At 37.5% G+C, this 24,038-nt stretch overlaps 1 protein-coding gene across 3 annotated transcripts in view; it reads right to left on the minus strand.

Moving 5' to 3' along the window:
* LOC131045471 (peptidyl-tRNA hydrolase, mitochondrial) overlaps nt 1–21,381 on the minus strand; it is a 75,705-nt gene extending 54,324 nt beyond the window's left edge. For 2 of the 3 annotated variants that reach the window (XM_057979057.2, XM_057979055.2), the window contains exons 1-2: nt 20,969–21,346; nt 17,085–17,169 (exon numbers count right to left, since the gene is read on the minus strand). In XM_057979057.2, the coding sequence (XP_057835040.2) occupies nt 17,085–17,169; nt 20,969–21,178 (295 nt within the window). In that variant the 5' untranslated portion in view covers nt 21,179–21,346. Of the gene's footprint in view, nt 1–17,084; nt 17,170–20,968 lie in introns of all 3 variants that reach the window. The other variant, XM_057979056.2, reaches the window with a different exon arrangement.
* Nucleotides 21,382–24,038: the final 2,657 nt, after the last annotated feature.

The following is a 24,038-nucleotide window of genomic DNA, read 5'->3' on the forward strand; positions in this document are numbered from 1 at the left end:
ATGAATGCCTCCTGGGGTGATATCGCCCTGGTCCCTTGGTGAGGGACAGGAGCGATCTTGGTGTTTTCTCCTTGATCTTGCTTCTTTAACCACCAATCTTCATTATATGGCAAGTAATGATGTTATCCTTTCGTTCCATGCTTGTTCTACTCGTTTTTAACAAGGCTTTTAGATGTTTAGATGGATTTCGCCCTGGTCCCTTGGTGAGGGACAGGAGCGATCCTTGTATCTTAGCCTAAATTTGTCGTTTTGTAACCTTTGTTCCTTGTTCATTGCCTTCCAAACGATATCCTTGATCTTATGTATCCTTGCCTTGTCATGATTTTGAAGGAAAATGAATGATCTTGTGAAAATCGCCCTGGTCCTTGACTGAAGGACAGGAGCGATATAATCTCCTTAGCTCAATTGATCACCTTTTGACGTTAGATTTCTTTGCATATCATCTTCTTAAGATACCTTTGATACTTTGCAACCGCGCATAACCTTGACTTGGCATGATTTTTGAAGGAATTGGCCAATATGGTAAATATCGCCCTGGTCCCTGACTGAGGGACAGGAGCGAATTTGGGCATCCTGGGCTCATCCTTGTTCTTGCCAACTTGCAATCACTTTCACTATGAAGAATGAGGTCCTTTGATCTCTTTTGGCCACTTGAAACTTGATAAACCTTCAAAACTTAGGCCTTCATGAAGATTTCGCTCTGGTCCCTGGGAGGGGGACGGGAGCTACACTGAATTTCGCCCTGGTCCTTGACTGAAGGACAGGAGCGAACTTGGGCTTTTAGTGCAAAAATCTTCATCATATTAACTTGCAATTGTCTTTAAAGTGCAAAACAATGTCTTTTACTCCCTTTCAAACATTTAAAATGTGAATGGCAACTTAAATTTGGCCTCATTTGAAAATTTCGCTCTGGTCCCTGCCTGAGGGACAGGAGCGAATTTAGGCATTTTAGTGCAAATCCTTTATCTTTGGCGATCTTCATAACTTCGTTCTTCGTTAAGACGCTTCAAAACGTCCCTGCCACCTTACTTCTTGACTTGGAGTGATCTTAAACTTTGAAGAAAGGCAAATTAATCATCATTTCGCCCTGGTCCCTGGCTGAGGAACAGGAGCGAATTTTCATGTGCAAGCTCAATTACACTTTGCCAACCCCAAAATTTATCTTCAACGATCTTGTTGTGCATCCCTTCATTCATCTATGGCTTGGAATTCATTCAAACTTGGTGAGAAATTAACCTAAGGCAAAAATCGCTCTGGTCCCTGACTGAGGGACAGGAGCGCCTAGGCCAATTTGGAGTTCATTAGGTGTCTTGCAATCTTCAATATGTATTCAACGGGTTCATTTCACCTTCCTTTCTTGCCTCAAACCCAAAACTTGCTTGCTTTTTGCCCGAAACATGCCTCATGAGGAATTTTGCTCTGGTCCCTGGGAGAGGGACGGGAGCTACATTGAATTTCGCCCTGGTCCCTGACTGAGGGACAGGAGCGATTTTGGCATTTTGGTCCATTTCCCTTCACGAAGGCACTTCAAATTATATTCAACGGAAAGATCATGCCTCCCTTTACTACTTCCACTCGAAAAATCATCTTGATCCTGCAGGGACAATAAGATTTTTGAAAACAAGCTCCGGTCCTTCACTGAGGGACAGGAGCGATTTTGCTCCTACAGGCCAAAATATCATGATTTCGGGATTTTGATCACTTCACAAGGTAAAAACAAGTCATTTCCAATGCCCGGGATCAAATATCAAAATTTTCAAAATTTGGTCAAAATCGCTCAATTGGACAAAATTCACAATTTCATCATTCACACTTAGACAAAATTTAGACTCTTCATTCAAAATTCCAATTGAAAATAGACCAACTCACTTAGCCTCTGGCGATTTCACTTTATTCAAAATTGCATCCTACGAAAGGAAGCTCAAAAAAAAGCTCTCAAGACTGACTGGATTTTGGCCTGAAAAATGACAAAACAGAAACCCTAAGGCTTGACCCTAAATCCAGACAACTGACAAACTACCAAAACCCTAAAAAGCAGAGCGAAAGGCGAGCAACAACGAGCAAAAAGAGGGGGTCCCCATTTAAATGGGGCGATGTGTGAAATGGTCACAACAGGGATGTAAGGAGAGGATGTGCCGCGTGGAGAGAGGTGGTCAAGGATGTGAAAGAAAGGAGTGCCCGGTGGAAAGGTGGTCTGGAAGGTTAAGAGAGGAAGGTGCCGCGGTGAGAAGTGATGCAGAGCATCATGAAAAACCAACCAAGAACCCCAAATCAACCATGGAGTCTCAATCCTAGGGTGCTCAATGACTCAAAACAATCATCAATCTGCAACCTTTATAGGTTTGAGGCATCTAACAAGATTACTATCAACCAACCAATCCAATATCAAATCCATCATACATTAGCTTCAAATAAACTCCTTCAATATCAACATAAACATCATCATTTCCAAGCAACAAATAACTCAACACCTTTGAAGCTATCCTCATAACAAAGTGTTATCAATGCCATAACTCACAAAGAAACAACTTACCAATTACCTTCAAGCATTACCACATCTTACCACAACAATCACACATTCCCCAAGAGTCCTTTCACAACATCTCCACATGCTCATTGACTGTCACAAATAACAACCTTAGACCATTGGTCAAAACAACAATATCCAACCATAAGACAACAAAATACACATCATTCTCTCTGTTCTTGGATCATAACCAACATTATAGGCCTCATAAAGCGCCCTCTGATCACCATCTCCAAGTTTATGCCATCATCAACCTGTCCCTTCATTGTAGACTATCATTTCATGACAGTTTGGACTGTGAATCACATAATATCAATGCCAAACCTTCAAAGATTATCTACCATTCATGTTACATATAATATTTACTGTCCTTTTCACCAAATCAAATCTTTCATATCATCTTACAACCCTTTAAACATTAATCAAGACCCAAACAATGCATTATGCTGTCCCAGTTATGACAGTCTGATAGACCAATACTCTGTTATTGATACCTTGCAAACCCGACAATATTTTGAAGATCGCTTCGGTGAGACTGTAGCAAACTAGGTTTCTCAAATCATTTCAAAAAATCATCAAGATCCAAAGGTTCATTTTTGAGTTATGCCCCCCGTACTGAGACCTATTTTTACTGTCATAAACAACTCAGAAAATTCAACATTTATCCTGCGAGGGCATAAGTTTTCTTGTAATTTATAGTGATTCACAGTCCAAAGTTTCTAATACATACAACCAATCAAGATGAAACCAACTTCATATGCAAGAGAACTGAGTTGACTCTTAGAATCTAAAATATGAGAAAAATCGATCGGTTACATTAAGGGTTATGATCAAATCTTTTGCTGCAACCCTGTCAACAAGGGTTTTGTGACAGTTTTGACAAAAACCACTGGAACTTTCATTATAATCCACGGCTGATCTCCAAAATTGCTTCAAAACAGAGATAACTCATTCCACAAAACTTTCCAATTTATTTGGGTGTCAAATGAATCCATACAATAAAGCAATTATGCATAAATCAGAACTGTAACATGCCAAAACAAGGTTTGTTCAAGGAAATTATGAATAAAACTTATCTCTTTTCATTGATCTCTATTATATTTACAATATAGGTGGTATATTGGGATTGTAATACATCCTCCACTTCTGCAACAATCCTCCTATGCACTCAACTTGATCAATATTAACCCTACTGCCCATCAACCTGTTGATGTGTTTTTTATGCACATGCGAACACAGAATAAAATACCTAAAGGTAACTTATCTTCTCTTGAGCAAAGTTTCCCGACTGCTGAAGATCTCGCCGAAGGATTTGTCGAGGCAACTCCAAGGTTCTTGTATGTAGGTTCTCTATTCGTGGATAAGCTCTCTGCGGTATGATGTGATTTTGCTGGAATCACAAGGGGACTTACACTTGATGACATGAACGTTTGATTTGCTGGAATCATAAGTCCTATTTAATAACTAGAAGACAAACAAATGGCAAAAGATGCAGGGTTCAGGAAGTCTACTCTACTACCTAGAATGCGAGAAGATGGATGAACGACTAGGTGGAATCCTACTGGGCTGAGTCTCACCATCATGCTTGAACAATCCGACATCAACTCAGTGCGATCTTCTAAGGGATGCTTCCAATACGTTCAAATCGTACACCATCACACACTGATCACTATTCAAGATAATGCATGAACAATAGACGTGTAACGACTTAAGATTAAGCTCATTTTATGCCAGTTGACCACGCAGGGCGCACTTACAATCAGTAAGAGGCTAGTGGTATGGACTAGACGGATTCCACACAGGTACATTCAACAACTCCTTTCATTCAATTTAATTATCTATCATCTAAAAGGAAGATTCAACAAGAGACCATGCATATTGCAACGAAACAACACACTTCACCATAACTTCAATGAAAATGGAGTTTGTTTACAATCACTGGCAACAATTTCTTGCCTTGTCCTCCTAATTTACTCTAATTGCTATTCTATTAGCTGACTATTCACTATTAGCTAACTATTCATCTACTATCAACTACTAACTAGCTATTAGCCCTTACAAATGAGGAGCCAGGGCTTATATAGCGCCCTCAATACAATTCAATGGCTCAGATCAACTTGAGATCAATGGCCGAGATTTTACAATGAAAACCCTAATTAGGGTTTGTTACAACAAACTCAATTCTGGCCAATAAAATAATTGCATTATTTGGACACGTCTCCTCTGGAATATTTGACCAATGGATAACCGGGGTAGTGTTGACGTGTATTTTGTACACTATCAAACACAGAATAAAATACCTAAAGGTACCTTATCCTCTCTTAAGTAAAGCCTCCGAATGCTGAAGATGTCGCGAAAAGGATCAATCGGGATGACTTCAAGGTTCTTGTATGTAGGGTCTCTACGTGTGGATAAGCTCTTTGTGGTATGATGTGATTTGCTGGAATCACAAGGGGACTTACATTTGATGCCTGAACTTCTGATTTGCTTTGAATATTGCTGGAACACAGGATTTTCACTAGCTTAGATTTGAAAAAAGGAAAAAAGACGAGGGCGAGGAGAGGATCTAATCCTAACACTAAGAATGTAAGAGCAATGAATGATCTTTGATGAAATTCTAACTAAGTCTTGTTTTGACATCATAGGAACATCTCCACGAGGTTAGTGCGATCTTCGAAGGAAAGCTTTATGATGTTCAAATCATCACTGCAGGCATAGACACCATCAGGTTGATGCATATCGATGAAGAAGCGACAATTGAAGTTAAGCTTAAGCTGAATGATTCCAGTTGACTACGCAAGGCAAGTCTGCAATCAACAAACTGCTAGTAGTATGGATGTACGAATTTCACCATCAATCAAGCATATTTCTTCCACTCATCTAATAACATGAAATCAAACATGAGAAGTATAAAGACCATGCAAATTGTCAAATCGACCCATAAATTTCACCATTTCTTCAATGAAGTTACAAGTCTTTTACAACAACATCTTGGCAACAATCTTTGCCTTCTCTCTCTACTCTACTCTAATTGCTATTCTAATACTTCCAACTGCTTACTAACTATTCTAACTCTCTCTAATTATTGCTAATTACCTTTACAAAATGAAATGCTAGGGCTTATATAGTGCCCTCAATACAATTCGATGGCTTAGATCAATTTGAGATCAATGGCCAAGATTTTACAATGAAAACCCTAATTAGGGTTTGTTACAACCATTACATAACATTTAATGCTTGACCAATGATAAAATTGTATTGCTTGGACACATGTCCTCTCTAGAGAATTCGACCAATGAATAGTCGGGGTAGGTACATAGAAGTTTGTGCCACCTTCCATGAGTTAGGTACATTGAATCTGGAAATGCTGAGGTGGACCACACTGACTGGATGAGCGATGACTGGGATGCCACCTTGTCTGACACTTGTAACTTGGTAGATATTCAACTTAATGTTGTTGAGAAGCTAGCTTTAATTAATTCATCTGGAACTATTTGCTTCCTCAACGAACCCTTGTTCTAACTTCTTGTGTCCTTGATTTGCAGGATGATGATGTACCTCGCCTTGGAATGCTGGATTGGAAGAGGTCGCCCTTGATGACGTTAGTCCAAAGAAGGCCGTCCTTGTCGATGCTAGGCTGGATCGAAGAAGGTCGTCCTTGTCCTTGCTTGATCGTCCTTGAGGAGAGTCTTCCGACTTGTAGATCTTTCGAGCTTGGAGTCGCCATCTTGATACCTACACAACATTTCAAAATTAGTAATATATCTTGAAATCTAAAAATTAAACTTTAAAAGGAAGATTCAAGATTTTAATTTAGGAAACCTCATGATAAATCTTGAGTTATCATTTCCTAATTTAGGATTTTCAAAGCAAAATTTAAATCTTCAAAAATGGTGCCAAGGTGATTACGCCATACCTCCACTTGGGAATTAATTATAAAAAATGATGCAAAAATAGGAGAATTCGCTAGGCAAAATGTAGATCAAGACTCCCTTTAGCAAAATGCGCCCCCTTTAGCTTGGAAAAGAACTCCATCTTCCACTAGCTTCTTCAAGATCTGGAAATTCGCCTTCAAATACCTTCAAAACATCTGGAATTTATCCTCCAATCTAGCAAGAAATACGCCTCTCCAATAGCCTTCAAGATGAATTTCGCCCTTCTTAGTCTCCACTCCTAGTAGAAATTCGCTCCTCAAATTGCTCTTCCAAATCGCACTTGAAATGATGAGTGAATGATTTGAATAATGAAAAACATGCCTCAAATATATAGAGCGCTCACCATTTTATTTCCATGGGCCGACTTGGAAAAATAGGCCAAAAGATAAATAAAAATTAATAAAAGAAGAGGCCGACTTGATAAAAACATTAAATAATACCCCAAGCGCTCCAATTTTATTTTATTTTTTTAAAATAATAATAATTAATTTTAAATGCCTTTATAATTAAAAAATTCGATTTTTTAGGCTCAAAATTAATTATTAAATACCATGCACTTTTATTAAATGCCAAAAATATTTCAAGGTTTTATCGAATCTGGCATTTAATGTAATTTGAAGGATATTTGGCGCCCAATCATGAAAAATAATGGCTATTAACAAGATCGCTCTGGTCCCTTGGTGAGGGACAGGAGCGATCTCATTCTAGACCTCACACTTCTTGTTTTTTACGTCCAAGACCTCATTTTTGACGTCCAAGATGGCATTTTTACTTAGAATTTCGAGCTCAATTTATTCGATCTTTGAAATGAGTGCACTTTAAAGCATTTTCGCCCTGGTCCCTTGGTGAGGGACAGGAGCTATTTTGCAAATCCAAGCTTATCCGTCCTTTGTTAGCCTTCCAAATTATATTCAATGGATAAATCATGTTTTCCTTGGTCTCTTCAAATCATAAAATTGTCTTGATACTGCAAGAATAGTGCAAATTTGAAATTCAAGCTCCGGTCCTTCAGTGAGGGACGGGAGCACTTTTGCAATTACAAGCCAATTCGTCCTTTGCTAGCTTCGAAAATTATCTTCAACGGATCGATTGCGTCTTCCTTCACCCACCTCAAACGTAAAACTTGTTTTTCTCTTGCCCGAATCTTGTCTTGAGGGAAAATCGCTCTGGTCCTTTGGAGAGGGACAGGAGCGCCCTAGCCAGTCACCTTGGTCCCTTGGAGAGGGACAGGGGTGAACTTGTTACTTAGGCCGATTTTCTTCATTGTGGTGTACTTAAGTTATATTCAACGGGCAAAACATACTTCCCTTGACCTCCTCAAATCGCGAAACCACTTAAATCTTGCAAGGATAATGCGAAATTGGAATTCAAGCTCCGGTCCTTCAGTGAGGGACAGGAGCGATTTTTGCTCTCAGGGCCAAATCTTTTTACTTTTCACTTCAAATTTCCTTCGCTGAGGAAAATATCATCTCTTTACACGCCATGAATAAAAGTTCGAATCCAAACAAGGTCTAAAAATGTGTATATGAATAAAATCGCTCTGGTCCCTTGGTGAGGAACAGGAGCGAATTTACCTATCTAGACAAATACTCCATCATTTCATCGTCCTCAATCAAGTCTGGATGCTCTATCACGTTCATTTTGTCCTCCATCATGCCTTTGATGTCTCAATTTGTCCAAACAAGGTCAGGAATGACTCCACTAAGCTTTTTCGCTCTGGACCCTTGGTGAGGGACATGAGTGATTCGCCTTGGACCCTTGGAGAGGGACAGGAGCGCTTTTCGCTCTGGATCCTCAGTGAAGGTCAGGAGCGAAATTTGACTTTTCGAACTCTCTATCAGGACAATTTTAATGGAATATAACATTTAAGTATAAGGAAATGTCACTTATACTTTAAGTTATATTCCATATATACTTTCAGGATGTTTGAGAGTGGTTTTAGACCTCCAGGAGTTATATTGCAAAATCTAGTTTTTTGAGGTTTTTCAGTTTCCAGACTTAGTCAAATTTCAGGATCAGGACATTCCAGACTTAGCCAAATTTCAGGATCAGGACATTCCAGACTTAGCCAAATTTCAGGATCAGGACTTTCAGACTTAGCCAAATTTTCAGGACATTCCAGACTTAGCCAAATTTCAAGATCAGGACTTTCAGACTTAGCCAAATTTTCAGGACCTGCTATCCTATTGATCTCCCCGACAGCACTCAAAATGCAAAGGCTAACTAACAAAACCCTAAAAGACCAAAAAACAAACCCTAAAAAGCAAAAAAAAGCAAGGGTCCCCATTTGCAATGGGGCGATGTGTGAAATGGTCACAACAAGTAGGTACATCGAAGTTTGTGTCATTTTTTATGAGTCAGGTACATTGAACCTGGACACGCTGAGGTGGACCAATCCAACTAGAGGGATGATGTATTAGAATAATATCTTTCTCTTTGTGTTATTAATGATCATTTAAGTTGTTTCTAATTTCGCCTCTAGTTAACGATTGTTTCTTTTAGAAACATCGTCTTTGTAACTCTATTTAAAGGAGCTTTGTCTCCTCGATTAATTGAACAACATCGATTCTTTGAAATCCATATGCTTTTGCATCTGTATTATGGTATCAGAGCCTTGGTTATTTTCGAAATAATTTTTCAATTAAAAATTCGTCATGAATTTTTAACAGTTTTTTTTGAAAAATTTATTTGTTTATTCGAAATTGCTACTTTGGCAGTTCATTTTGGCTGCAACTACTAGGGTTTTCTGGCTATTTTCTGCCCTCTCCCGCAACCCGTCTCTCCTGCATTTCGCGCAACCACGTGACGCATTTTTTCCCCGCCTGCAGATTTTTTTTCTGCCATTTTTGGACAGAAATCTGCATTTTCGGCTAGGGTTTTGACCCTCCAGATTCAGTCGAAAAAATTTTCTGAGCACAAATTCGTGGTGGGTTTTTCGAGATCTCAACTGAGTCGTCGTCAAAATTTTTTGGGTGCCTCGATTTTCGAGCCAGCGGATCCAAATTCCGACAGCAGATTCTTTTTGGGTTTTTCGCAAGGATTTCTGGGTTGTCTTCAGATTTTTCTGGGTCAACCAAAATTTTTTTTCTTGAAATTCGTGCCCGCTGTACTTCATTTTTTGGAAGTCTGTACCTGCATCTGCCTTTGTTTCTGCATTGGGATTTGATTTTTTTGAATTCCGTGCCAATGCCTCTTCTCAGTTTTTTCGATTTTCGTGCATTGGGAAACGTGCAAGATGGCATCATTGACCAACTTGATGTTGGAAGGCAGTCAGGTTTTGTGTACTTAGCATCTTCTTAGTACCTCGTTTTTTGTGCCTCGAAAAACGTGAAGATGGTTTATGGGCATCGATGTTTGTTTTGGTTTTTAATATTTTTTTACCTAAAAAAAATTCTGATGGGTTTTAATATTTTTTTCCCTTGAAAAAATCTGTGGGTTTTAATAATTTTGTCCTAAAAAATTATCTGTGGATTTTTAAATATTTTGTCCCTGTAAAAAAAATAAAAATCATGAGGGTTTATGATTTTTTCCTCAAAAATTGTACTTTGTTGCAATCAGTTTTTCGTCGCACCTGGAGTTGTGCGAACATCTGCACTAGTCTCTTATTTGCAGTCTATTTTTGGGCATCTTGCTCATCTGCAAATTTGCAATAGTTTGGAGGGTTTGCCGATTTTTTCCTCAAAATCGTGACAGCTGTTCTTGGTGTGTCTTTGGTTACAGGGAGGGACAATTCTCCAACATCAGGTTGGACGGTTGGTGTTGTTTTGGGTATCTCCAGAAGTTCTGCAGTTTCTGGGAGGGTCGGTGGCAGACTCATCTCAAGTGGCAGAGTTAGTGGCAGGCTCTTGTCTTCTGTTGCAGCGTGTTCTGAGAAGAATGGGGCAACCTTCTCTATTATTTCTCTTGGTAGTTAGAACAATGACCATTAAGGGAGGGTATTAGAATAATATCTTTCTCTTTGTGTTATTAATGATCATTTAAGTTGTTTCTAATTTCGCCTCTAGTTAACGATTGTTTCTTTTAGAAACATCGTCTTTGTAACTCTATTTAAAAGAGCTTTGTCTCCTCGATTAATTGAACAACATCGATTCTTTGAAATTCATATGCTTTTGCATCTGTATTATGATGAAGGGGACGCCACCTTGTCTGACACTTAGTTGATGCTCAATTTGGTGATGTTGAGAAGCTAACTTTAATTAACTCTTCTGAAACTATCTGCTTCTCCAACGGACCCCTGCTTTAACCTCCTTTGTCTTTGATGTGCAGGATGGATGGTTTACCTTTCCTTCAAATGCTGGTCTGGAAGAGGTCGTCCCTGATGATGCTGGACTGGAGAAGGTCGTCCTTGATCTGGCCTGGTCTTCTTTCATCTGCAAGACAAACCAGAAGATGATTAAGGACACATAATATATTTATTCTAACATAGCATTTTATACCTTAAATCATCAACAAGAAGACATCAAAATGAAGTTTGCTCAAGATTCTTTCCAGGGACAGGCTCTATAAGAATTTCGCTCCGGACCCTTTGGAAGGGTCAGGAGCGAAATTTGCATTCCTGGCTCAAATTGTTCTCACCTTGCAACCATACTTGCTTAGATACATGCCCAAGGACGCCCTCATTCTTAACCAACACCAATCTTGATGCAAATTTGGAGCAAAAGAGAGGTTTTTAAGAATTTTGCTATGGACCCTTTGGAAGGGTCAGGAGCGAAATTCACCTTTTAGGACAAAATCTATCATGTTTCCTCTCCAAAATACCTTCCAAGGCAAGCACACACTAGTTTTCCTTCCTCTAGAGCCCAAGGATTCACGCCTGGACCTCTATCATGAGCAATTTGAGTGAAATTGGGAATTTCGCTCTGGACGCTCTGGAAGGGTCAGGAGCGAAATTCACCTTTTAGGTCACAACTCTTCATTTTCTTCACTTCAATCCATCTTGCAGGACAAAGTAACATCATTTCAACCTCAACTACGCCTTAGGACTCCAAGTCTTGACTTGACACAAGGAGGAAATAGGTAGATGAAGAATTTCGCTCTGGACCCTTTGGAAGGGTCAGGAGCAAAATTCATTTTTTGCTTGCTTATTCACACTCAATTTCACTTCCTTCACATCACTTCATCTAGACTCCCTCATATTGAATCCACTCCTCAACCTGGCAACATTGGTTTGATCTTAACAAGGCCCAAAAAGGAGAATTCGCTCAAAAACCTAGCCAAGGACAGGACCTATCCAGAATTTCGCTCTGGACCCTTTGGAAGGGTCAGGAGCGAAATTCTCATTTTAGCTCAAAATTCACACTTCTGAAGGTCAAACATCTTTCCAAGGCATTCCAAATAGCTTCTCTCACCCTAATCTAGGCTTGACTTAGCACAAAATTTGGAGGATAAGATAGTTTTTAGGATTTTCGCTCGGGACCCTTTGGAAGGGTGAGGAGCGTAAATCTTATTTTAGGCTTATTTCCTCGTTCTTTTCAAGTTGAATTCACCTCAAAAAGGCTAGAAAACACTTCTCCTCTCACATCCAACCCAAGTTTGACTTGATTTTGCAAGGAAAAATAGGTGGTTGAAGAATTTTTGCCCTGGACCCTCTGGAAGGGTCAGGAGCGATTTTCATCATTTGGGCTCAATTCCTTCAATCTTGATAATCATTGGCAATTTGGAGTCATTCCTAAGGACACCTCTAATCTTGACCCACACTAGACTTGGCATAAATTTGAGGGAAAAGATAGGTTTTGCACAATTTCGCTCTGGACCCTTTGGAAGGGTCAAGACCGATTTTCCTTTTCTAGCCCAAAACCATCATTCTTTCAATCCCAATCTTCTTTGCAAGGTGAAATTTCATCTCTTTTTCGCACTAAGGAACAAGGTTTTAAGCCCTAGCAAGGTTGAAAATATAGGTTTGCAAGGAATTTCGCCCTGGACCCTTTGGAAGGGTCAGGAGCGAAATTTCCTTTCTTGGCCAAAACCCTCATTCTCCAACGCTTTCAAACATCCCCAAGGATTTCAATATGCCCATTATCTCTTTCAACATGCCTTGGACATCAAAATTGGGTCAAACAAGGAAGGAAATGCATCTTAGGTAGATTTTCGCTCTGGACCCTTTGGAAGGGTCAGGAGCGAAAATCTCATTCTAGGCTTGATATTTCATCTTTTATTGCTTTCCATCATTTCTCAAGGCAAGAATATGTCTATCCCTCCTCCATCATGCCTTGGACACTAAGAACTTGGCCTAACAAGGAAGACAATGAGGTCCATGAAGATTTTCGCTCTGGACCCTTTGGAAGGGTCAGGAGCGAAAATCATGTTTTGAGCTTGATTTTTCATTTCTCCAACGCTTTCAAGCATTTCAAATGGCAAAAGATGTCCATCCTTCCTTTCAAGATGCCTTGCAAATCAAAATTTGGTTAAACTAGGGAGGAAATGAGGTCTAAGAAGGATTTTTGCTCTGGACCCTTTGGAAGGGTCAGGAGCGAAAATCTTAGTTTAGGCTTGATCACTCACTTTTCAAACTTCAAACCACCTCAAGAAGCAAACTTAGATCATTTTCCACCTAAGGAACAAGGATTGATGCCCAAATCAAGTAGCAAATGAGGTTTATAGTGAATTTCGCTCTGGACCCTTTGGAAGGGTCAGGAGCGAAATCACTCTTAGGCTAAAATCTTGATCTTCAAAATCATCCAACTCCCTCTCAAGGCAAGAACATACCAATTCATCCCCCATCATGTCAACGCCTAGCCAAAACAAGGAAGGAAACAAGAGTTATAAGGATTTTCGCTCTGGACCCTTCGGAAAGGTCAGGAGCGAAAATCATGTTTTGACCTTGATTCTTGATTTTTCAAACTCTCATCCTCTTTGGGAGGCAAACATAGATACTTCCTCATGCATCTCCATCTTGGTCCTGACTTTGGCTAAGGGGGAAATTAGTGTTTTCAAGAATTTCGCTCTGGACCCTCTGGAATGGTCAGGAGCGAAATTCATCTTTTGGGCAAGAATCCTTCATCTTTACTCACTCCCTAAGGCTAGAACATTCAAAAATACCTCCAAACATGCCTTAGAAACTAGGAAATTAGTCTTGACAAGTGAGAATTTAAGGTTTATAAGGATTTTCGCTCTGGACCCTTTGAAAGGGTCAGGAGCGAAATTCCTAATCTTGGCCAAAATCCTTCACATTATCACATCTCATCACCTCAAAACTAGAACGGTGGTCTAAACAAGGGAGAAAATGAGGTTTTCAAGAATTTCGCTCTGGACCCTTTGGAAGGGTCAGGAGCGAAATTTGACATTTTGGTCTCTCCGTCAGGATCATTTTATGGAATATAACATTTATAAGTGACATTTCCTTATATCTTTCTTCTTTCTTATACTTTAAGTTATATTCCATATATATTGTCAAGATGTTTGAGAGTGGTTTCAGACCTCCAGGAGTTATATTGCAAAATCTAATTTTTGGAGGATTCTTCAGTTTTCCAGACTTAGTCAAATTTCAGGATCAAGACATTCCAAACAGCCAAATTTCAGGATCAGGACATTCCAGACTTTGCCAAATTTCAAGGGCATTTGAAGATCAAGATGACATTCCAGACTTCATCACTCAACAACTTGACCTAGCTTGGACCTTCAAGAATGATACTCACTCACCAAGCAAGACACAATTAGCAACAAGAGCAAAACCAGGCCCTAAGGAAAACTTTCAAAGAAACCCTAATTCTGGGGCCCCAAAGACTCAACCTTGGCTCAAGCAGAGCCTGCCATCCTAGTGATCCCCCTGGCGACACTCAAAAAGCAAAGGCTAACAGACAAAACTCTAAAACCTAGAAAGCAAACCCTAGAAAGCCAAAAAAGCAAGGGTCCCCATTTGCAATGGGGCGATGTGTGAATACGTCACAACACAACCCTGCAGGAACTAAAGGGACAGTCAGGGGTTTTGTAGATTTCTCAATACAATTCTCCCACTAACTGATCCACCACCTCAAATTCGACCATTTCAGCCTTTTATAAGATATTTGGCAGTTACAAATGACTCAACCACCTTTAGACCAATCAACAACCCTTTTACAACTTTGCAAAACATGTGTTTTTTTGCTTGACAACATTTAATGCCACAAATGACAACTTTGATGAATATGAACTCCAAACTTGTAAGACTTCACATGAACCTTCCAAATACATCAAAATGGACTTCAAATGACCTTTTACAGCCTTTTTACCCTTTCATGACTCATTTATACAAATTTGCCCTCATAAACCCAATCAAGACCTTATTAGGACAACTTGGACAACTCATTACAATTGGCTCTTTTAGCCTTACATATGACCTCATAATGACTCAAAATACATTAAAATGACCATATAAACTCAAATATGAGTGAAATGACTCATGGCATGATCTTTAACCTCCTGGTGTACTTTTGGGTTAGGTGCTCCTGCACCAAGAAGGGTGTAAGGAAGGTGTAAAGAAGGATGTGCCGCAAGAGAGGGGGTAGTGAAGGATGGAAGATAAGGAGATGCCAGGAAAAAGGGGGGTGTAAGGGATGTTGAGGGAAAGGGGAGATAATGTGCCAAGGCAAAGGGAGGCATAAGGGATGGTAAGGTGGAGGATGGAGGATGCAAGAAAGGGAAGTTGGAAGGTATAAGGGATGAAGGATGTGGGAGGTGAAAGGGTAGTGAAGGATAGGCTAGGATGGGATGGGGGTTAGGTAGGTGAAGGGGTAAGGGAAGTGAGATGTGGGTTAGAGAATGTGGTAGACGGAAGGAAGGGTAGCATATGAAAGGAAGGGAGGGTGTAGGGATGGAATGTTAGGAAGGTAAGAAGGAAGATAGGTGAAGGAAGATAGAGGATGGATGGAAGGTGGAAGGAAATCAAGGAAGATAGAGTTTTAAGGGATGAAGGGAAAGAAGGATTAAAAGAAGTGTGGATGAAAGGATGATGGAAAGGATGGAAAGGAGGATAGAAGGGAGGATGGATGGAAGGAAGTGGAAGGTTAAGGTGGGATGTAGTGGGGAAAGATGGGTGAAGAAGGTGTCAGATTTTGGAGGGTGATAAGGAAGGCTGCGAAGGATGGAAGGAAGTGGAAGCTGAAGGAAGGCAAAGTGGAAGTGTAGATGGAGGATGAGGGATAGGATAGTGAAGTTGTGAAGGAAAGATGGAAGGGTAGAAAAGGTGGAGGGTAAAGGATATGAGGTGAAATGGAAGGAAGTGAGGGGAAGTGGAAATGGATGGATGAAACGAGAAGGATGGAAGGAGGAGGGTGAAAAGACGGACTCCCTCTAGAGAAGATTTCATACTTGAATTTCCTTCCGGAAACCCAAGGAAAGCAACTGATATTCCAAGTTTCACTCTTTTCATACATTTCTTACCCCAAACCCTTATCATGGAATTCATGCTTGGACATGACCTGGAAACTGCATTGCATCTTCTCTCAAGTAAAAGGTTAAAGGTTCCAAAACTACTACTAAGCTAGGCAACTAAACTAAGACAACTACTCTAAAAAGCAAAAAATTAGGGGTCCCCATTTGCAATGGCGCAATGTGTGAAAACGTCACAACACGATTCTTCCTAGTACCATATTGTAACTGAATGTATCTTTGACTCCCACTGACCTACTTTGGTCACTTGTGAACATTGATACTATTTGATTTTCATCCTCTCTTTCTTAGTGAATTGCTTCAAAAAGAAAGCTATGAGTTAAGAACTAGTGGATTACCCATCCAAGGTGAATCATGGCCCCTTGTTAGGTGATTTTATTTGCATGGTCAATTTATATATGTGGGTAGTTTGCTTTCTATGTCCAAGTTAATGTGATAAATAAAAGGTTTTATCTCTTAGAAGTATATGAAAAGGTATTTTGCAACCTAAATGTTAAAAGTACAGAGTCTACAACAGTACAATTCCTTGGAGAATCATTAACTGCTATGCACACAATACCTCATATGCCATTGCCAAAATAGAAGTTGCCCTCTAAATTAGTTGGAATGTATCCAGCACTTCACATGCTTCCACATCATCTTACATCTTGAGATGATTCAATGATGTATAGTTCAATATGATTTAATTAGTTAAAGTTATTTTCCAAGGTGATGTTGTTATCCTCGGCTATATACTAAGGAATGTTCTTTTATTTTTAAGTCACTTCTTAAGTGCCCAACCACAAGGTGGCAGACCACTCTTTTGTTTAATCTATTTGTACTATAGTTAATTATGACATTTATAATGTCTCCAAAATGAGATAAATTAAAAGGTTCAATAATTACAATGCAAGTGAAAGTAGAGAAGATATCATGACATTTGTTATGTGGATATGCTATGTTATATGAACCATATCCTAACATTATTAATAAGAATTATTCATTGAAGTAACAAATAAATTATGTCTGGATGTTTGGCCAAACACATGATTACCCCTAAGTAAACCAAGCATTCCAAGATATATTTGACCCAACACAAAAATAGAAAAGAACAATCCACCACAAAAATAATCCTTGAATTGTATACCATTTCAAATGCAGGTGTTTCAGTCTTGCCTGGGTATCAATGTCAACAAATTGAAGTTTGAACTGCAGAGATGCCTAACATCAATGATCTTGGCTCTTTTCAATAGCGCAGAAAGAGTAACAATCTTTACCTTTTCCAAACAGTGCTTTGTACTGAATCCTGCTCACTGAAATTCCTTCTGCTTGTGCTATTGTGTCAATCATCTCAAAACCAACCTATTTAAAAGTACAAAAATCATAACCATGAGAAAATGATCCAATTAAAACAAATTATATCCATTCAATAAAAGAACAACAAAGATCGAACAAACACCAGTCTCCTTTCTGCTAAATCAACTTAGAAGCACGGAAGTTTAGTGAAAAGGTGATTTATTTGCATACATAATGATTAAATATAGATGAATGTTTCATGAGCATTACTGTAACCAAAAATAATGCATTTAATATGCACTAAGAAAGATAATGCCAAACTATAGATGAATAAGGACTTTATGAAAGAATCTGAGAGCTGCAATGTACAAAACCAGATCAGAATTATTCAAACACAAAATTATTTGATGAGCAAATTTTATATAAAAAATTTCTTGTTCACATGATAACTGTAATAAAAACATACTCCACAATTTGCAGGTTCTGCACCTCTATATGTGTTGCAAGTCTGCAAATATAGTAGTTAAAAACCCAAAACTAGGTAATATAAATCAGACTCCATAAAAAACTAAAGTTTAAAAATTATGACAGCAATATTTTTGGTTTTCCCAAGTTGGAGAAACTAGCGGAACACGAGATCATCTAATCTTAACATGTAAGAAGAAGAATGACTATTACAGGAATCCTCCAATTTCTACAAGATACGGGTCTAATTTTATCTCTTAAAAGTTAAATGTATAATATAGATATAAATCAACCAATAGACCCAGCAAACACTTACTCGGCTCTATTTATGAACTGCAGGACTTAAGAGGCAGAAACTAGATAGCAGGGGGCAATAACCTAAATGGTAGACGTGTATCAATTTTCTTTTAGTAAGAAAAATATGTAAAACCACATGGCTAGTATTCCAACAAAAACATCTATGCTTTCAATGAACACAGCCAACGTGTAAGAAGTTTTTAACAGGATAGAATGGTTATCACTAATTGAAGTTCATTAAAGCATGCATAAAAGATCTCCAAATAGATAGCATCTCGGACCAAAATAGTCATCCTCATGCACGTAAGACTTAAGTAAAACCTAATTCTTATGCAGTTAAGTTAATAGTAATGGAGAAACAGCCTAAATTTAACTAAACCATAGCAGGAAACACATCTCTCATGCAAGAACCACTAAATTCTACTCATCCATTTATTATATGCCTTTCTATATAGTTCACTTGCTCCCAATCATTGTTTATGCAATACTTCAGAACTATCTTTAAGCTCTGCAGCAGAATAATCATCCAACAAGTGTCTCCACTTTACCAAGTATTCTGTGATGGTCTCTTTTCTAGCTGCTTTTCCCAATGCTAAGAATAGCCCCGGGTTGGACCTTCAACTACTCCTATTCATACATTGCAGCCAACACTGAGAAAGCAAACACGAATTATGGAAATGTTTTTTCTTTTCCAAATCAAAACCAGGGATGTTGAACGCTTTGTGGACTGTTTCCTCATAATCAATTCTAAAATACAGACAATGCTCCCTAACTTTTAATGAACCTTACATGAACAATGCAATGGGTAGAAATTTTCTTTTTGTTGTAAAACGTGGATTAATTGTTAGTCTGCAACCTCAATCCCACCCCAACACCCATTTCAAACTTCCTTTCACTCCATCTTCATGCTTGGACTTTCATCTGGATGTCTAGATTTCAAAATATTCCAGTAATAGTTTGACAGCCTGTTTACTCATCGACAGAATTTGTAACAAACTAACATCAACGATATCCAGCATGTTTTTCTAAAGAGGTGATTCATAACCATACAAAACCTTGATGGAAGTCATGCTATTGGATAAGGAGTACATGGTATTAATTATTAAACTAATTAATAGCTAATGGTGACCACCTTGTAGCTTGCACAACATATACAATTTGAAAAATAAATTTCCAAGAATCCTTGCCAACATTTCTCAACGGTTATGAATTTAGAAAAAAGTAAAACAAAGCAACCATCTTATTAAGGGGTTGGGATCCCTATGATAGTGTTGCCTATGATTTGCACTTGCAACCTATGCAAGTCATAAATGTCCACAGAGGCTAGGAAAGATACCTACCACCAAGCTATCTTTATTATTTGACCCAACCAATGAAATGATTTGTGGATTTTCCAACCATCAATGTAATATCTCTAAAGATCCATGCAACCTAAAAGAAAATCCATAGAAATATGTCTCCCTATTTTGTCTGGCACTGAAGGGAACCAAAGAAGTCCTAATTCTCTCAACATTCAACTTTGGCATCTCCATAATTTTACACTGGACCACTTGTAGCTGAATTCCCCATTTCATACTCTACAAAAACAAACCTTCCCTCAGATCACAATAGATTTTCAAGATGCCCAAATAGCAGGCCAAGACTCAATGTATCATACATGGATTTCCAAAAAAGGTGTTACTCATCTTCACGTTTATACATAAAGGTCCTTCCCTAATACCAAAAGAGATCATTTCTCCGAGTTTTATGCCATGCTTCTCTAGGTCTTATGTTAATCGATGTTCATTGAGATGATATTCTAAGCACATTCTGCTTGAACTAGAGCAACCCAATCAGTTACGCTTGCATAATGTTGAGTTTTTCACCTTCTTATGTCCTAGTCTCTAGGTAAAGCATTTACACTAGCACTTCACTTCTGTTTTCGAAAGGAAAATAGCAAAGCTGAAACCCTAATTTCTACAGCAATGAACTAAGTATTTTCAAACTGCTTCTATCCCTTGTATGATTGGGGCCCCCAGTCTACCACCAAGCAGCAATAGAATTGGCCTATCCACCCACTTTATGATGGTCTTTTCTTATCTTATTATCTCTATAAATGTGGCCTGCCACTGTCAACAAGACGTGACATGGGACACACCAAAATAGGTTGACCAAGATTTTCAGACAAAGGATTAAGTATCTCAAACATAAGCAATATTCATTTCCAAAAACATTAACTAGTTATGGTAGTTCAAGTTTGTTGGATTTCTTTAGGATCAAAAACTGATTAGAAAAACATTAATGTGTTTCTAATGGATTCCCTTCAAGTAGATTTCTTTCCATATATTTTATCGTGTTTATTTTATGTTATTCAAGGCTGTTGACAGCTAAAGAAGTTGCCCCGCAGGTTGAGCTAGTTTTCATTAGTTTTGTTGCGTTTGCTAGTTTTCCCAGTGTAAAATTTGCAGCAGCCAGCTAAATGGGTATGTAATAGCATCCAAATTCTGCCTTACAGAAAGCCATATAGCTCTCACCAACTTCATACTAAGTGACTGATTGGTAGAAACAATTTTGCAGTGATCGTTTATAGATTTTATAGATGTTTGTCGTTTGTCTCGAACAAGCCCCAGTATACCCAACATGTTTAAGCACCTTCATATGAATAGATGACAGGTTCAATGGATTTAGCTAACTTCATAGATTCTATTCCACAAATACAAAGGTTAATAAAGTATGAATTTAGCACAAATAATGAGAGAATTTGGGAAAGTTGAAGACTATAACTATGTGCACAATCTTGCCCTATTTTACGTGTAAAAAGCATAATGAAAATGGAAAACGCCCTATTGAGAAGAGGGGGCAACAGAAAAAATAACAAGTAAAACAAGCTACAGATGAACATCTCTAGAAAATTATAAGGGTTCTCTATATCCTACCAAAAAAAAACAAATTGTAAAAAGTGCCTCTGAAAAAGTGATAAATAACAAAAACTATGAATAAATATGCAATTTTAAAGTAGGTTATATATCAACCTATAGAAACCATATGACACGAATAGAAGAATCGAGATTATCATTTCCAATCGAAAACGAATATAGTCGTGAGACGGAAAGAGAAAACATACATTGTGCCTGGTACCATTAAACATTCTTCCAGGATTTCCTAACCCCACAAGTAACCATGGCTTTGATTTTGAATTGAGAGAATCATCTGCTGCCATTTTCAAGGTATGGGCTGACTGCTTCTGTATCGTAGGAATTGAACCAGAATAAAGGCAGGCTGATGGACAGCGGAGCATTTTCAGGATGCGACCACCGGAAGCATTTAAAAGCATTATCTGAGAAATACCTGCAACAGGTAACACTTTTTCATCTAAAAATATCACCCAGAGTTAAACCAAAATCAAGTTCCACGAAAATTTCTTTATGGCAGATCTTGAATCCTCAGGCAATATACCAATGAAGTTAATAAACTAGAAATACGCGGAAGAGGTTTGGAAGGTGTTTTAGAAAGGAAAAAAGTATTTTTTTATATACGATTGTGTAGTTAATGGGATCAATTGGTATCTTATTTAACAAATGATATTGTTTGTACTAAAAATATCTTAATTCAAAAATCACAGCTTCAAATAAAGTATTATTATGCATTCATTTATAGGAATCCAAACATAACTTAACTAAACTAAACCCTCTAAATCTTATAATGATGGTACAATAATCATAGTTTTCTTTTCAAAAATATGTGAAGGTATGGACCTAATTATGTTTCTTGTGTTTGGAATATGTTATTTCAATTTTGAACTATGCTTAAATGTATTAGATTAGAAAGGGAAAAATGTCATGTTTAATCCATGATTGTAGATTACTATATGGTGGATGATATGATTACAAGAATATTATCATATATATTTCTAAGGATACATTCAAAATTATCGTATATTGTCATTTGTGAAGCATTTCGATGATCAAAAAGTTGAGATGATTTTTTATGATAAAGAAATTGAGATTCCAATAAAACTGTATTATTATATAATGGTTGAGTCAATCAGAGATATCATTTTAGGTTAATATATTCTTACATTTTACATGCATACTATTTCTCATTTATATTATTACAAGTTTATCATTAGGAAAGGATAAGAAATAAAAACCCACTCTCCCGATGTAAAAGATATGAAATTCTAAACAATAATTGAAGATTGTTATATTATATTCTTCAACAAATAAAAAAATTAATGTGTATGAATGTACTTTAAAATATATTATCGAGGTGTTTGTCTTGATTTGTCCAGTTTTATTGCAATTATATTTTTATGATAAATTATAACATTTATAATTATACCAATGATGCCCAATCCCCTTGGCCAAAATATTAGTTCTTCATTGTTTCATAGATATACAAGTATATCCAATGTACCTTCCTAATTATCCCATAGATCATAACAATCTGGGTGGAAAAGGATAACTATATAAAGTCATGCCACTTGAAACCTACAACAATATAGGTTACAAACCATGCCACAAGGTTTGTATAGTGATTAAATCTAAAGTCCCCATCTACACAAGGTTCAAGAATGCTATGATAGGTCATTTTTTGTCTCTATCTTTGGCACTCTTTTGTTGCACTCATTAGTGGTGTGTCTCTTAATTCTATGAACTTTAGCACTCTGTCTCTTGAATACTTCTAGAGGGTTCCAAAGAAAAATCAAAATGTCAAATAAATAAATAAGGAGCCTACTCCACAAGTCAATATCAAAATTACAAAAGGTCTATTTACTATAGAGGATTGAGAAATTGTATAAGTATTAATACAGGTTAGTCAACAAAGACTACTAATTTATGGACATCTGTGTGTGAAGGGTGTTGATCATTCAAAAGATTTTAGTCAAAAAGAAAATGAAGGATCTAGTGAAGGCTCTACTTAGGTTTGTTCCTAGGAAGTATCCCATGATCAAGAAGTTATATGGTCAAAGCTAATAGTTGAAATAATTACGTATAGTTTTGAGTCTAATAGATCGATTCCATGAAATTTTGTATTTGTGTTTTGAGTCGAAGCACAATATCTAATAAAAAGGATGTGTGTGTGATTAGTACCCTAGTTCTTGCATGGTAGGAAGAATAACTAAGAATTAATTAATCACAAGGCCCCATTATGTAGTATAACCACTCATTAATGAAGACTAGACATACATGGTCACTCGTGTGCTCAATATTGGTCATATTACTAGATTTGTAGATGCTTGATGATTATATTTCTATGATTGTATAATGATGGTTATTCTAGTTATAATTAGGTGGTGTTGGCTTGTTTTTGTTTTGATGTTTCAGTTATTGAATTGTGCTTGGACGCATTGGAGTTGTTTTAGTTCTAAGTTATATATGTAAATATAAGTCTAGTTAATCAATATATAAGGTCTTATAGAAGAAATGTGATCTTATGGTACTCAAAATTAAGTGAAATCTAAACCCTTACATAAAGCATTGAATTATATGGGTTAGTGATGACTTATATACTATATATTCACTATTCATTGTAAACTCCTAGATTGACCCTATTAATTTTTCATAGGCACATAGGGTACTAATCATTAAAACTAATACTAATAGGTCCTAGAGGTTGCCCAATGATCATTTGACAACCTTGAGAGCTTTTGGTAGTCAAAATTAAGTGAAATCTAATCCCTTATGTAACTCATTGAATTATGGGTTAGTTATGACTTATATACTATATTCATTATTCATAGAAAACTCCTAGATCGACCCAATTAAGTTTTCATAGGCACATAAGGTATTAACCATTAAAACTAATACTAATAGATCCTAGAGGTTGTCACATGATCATTTGATGGAGAATTGAAAAATGGATGATCTTTATATTCTTGTATAAAATTTGATACTATTGACTTGCAAGCTAACAATATTAAGTTTAGTAGCCGAATAATATGGACCTTAAGCTGATTTTATATACTTAGTCCCTACATGTAATTAAGTTGTATTTTACCTTCAAAGGAATTCCTAGTATATTTTAACATTGATTCATGAATGGATTTAATAAGTGCCTGCCTACCTGAGCTTTCATTCTCTCTGGTCCGATAGGGCGTTAAGTTGCCGTTTCGATCAACGCCCTTCTTTTGGTAATGTCAGATGCCTAGAAGAGATAGGTGTCTGTAAGAACTTAGTTTAGGTAAGCTATAA

This window comes from Cryptomeria japonica, chromosome 7 (assembly GCF_030272615.1).
Source record: "Cryptomeria japonica chromosome 7, Sugi_1.0, whole genome shotgun sequence".
Taxonomy (NCBI): Eukaryota; Viridiplantae; Streptophyta; class Pinopsida; order Cupressales; family Cupressaceae; genus Cryptomeria; species Cryptomeria japonica.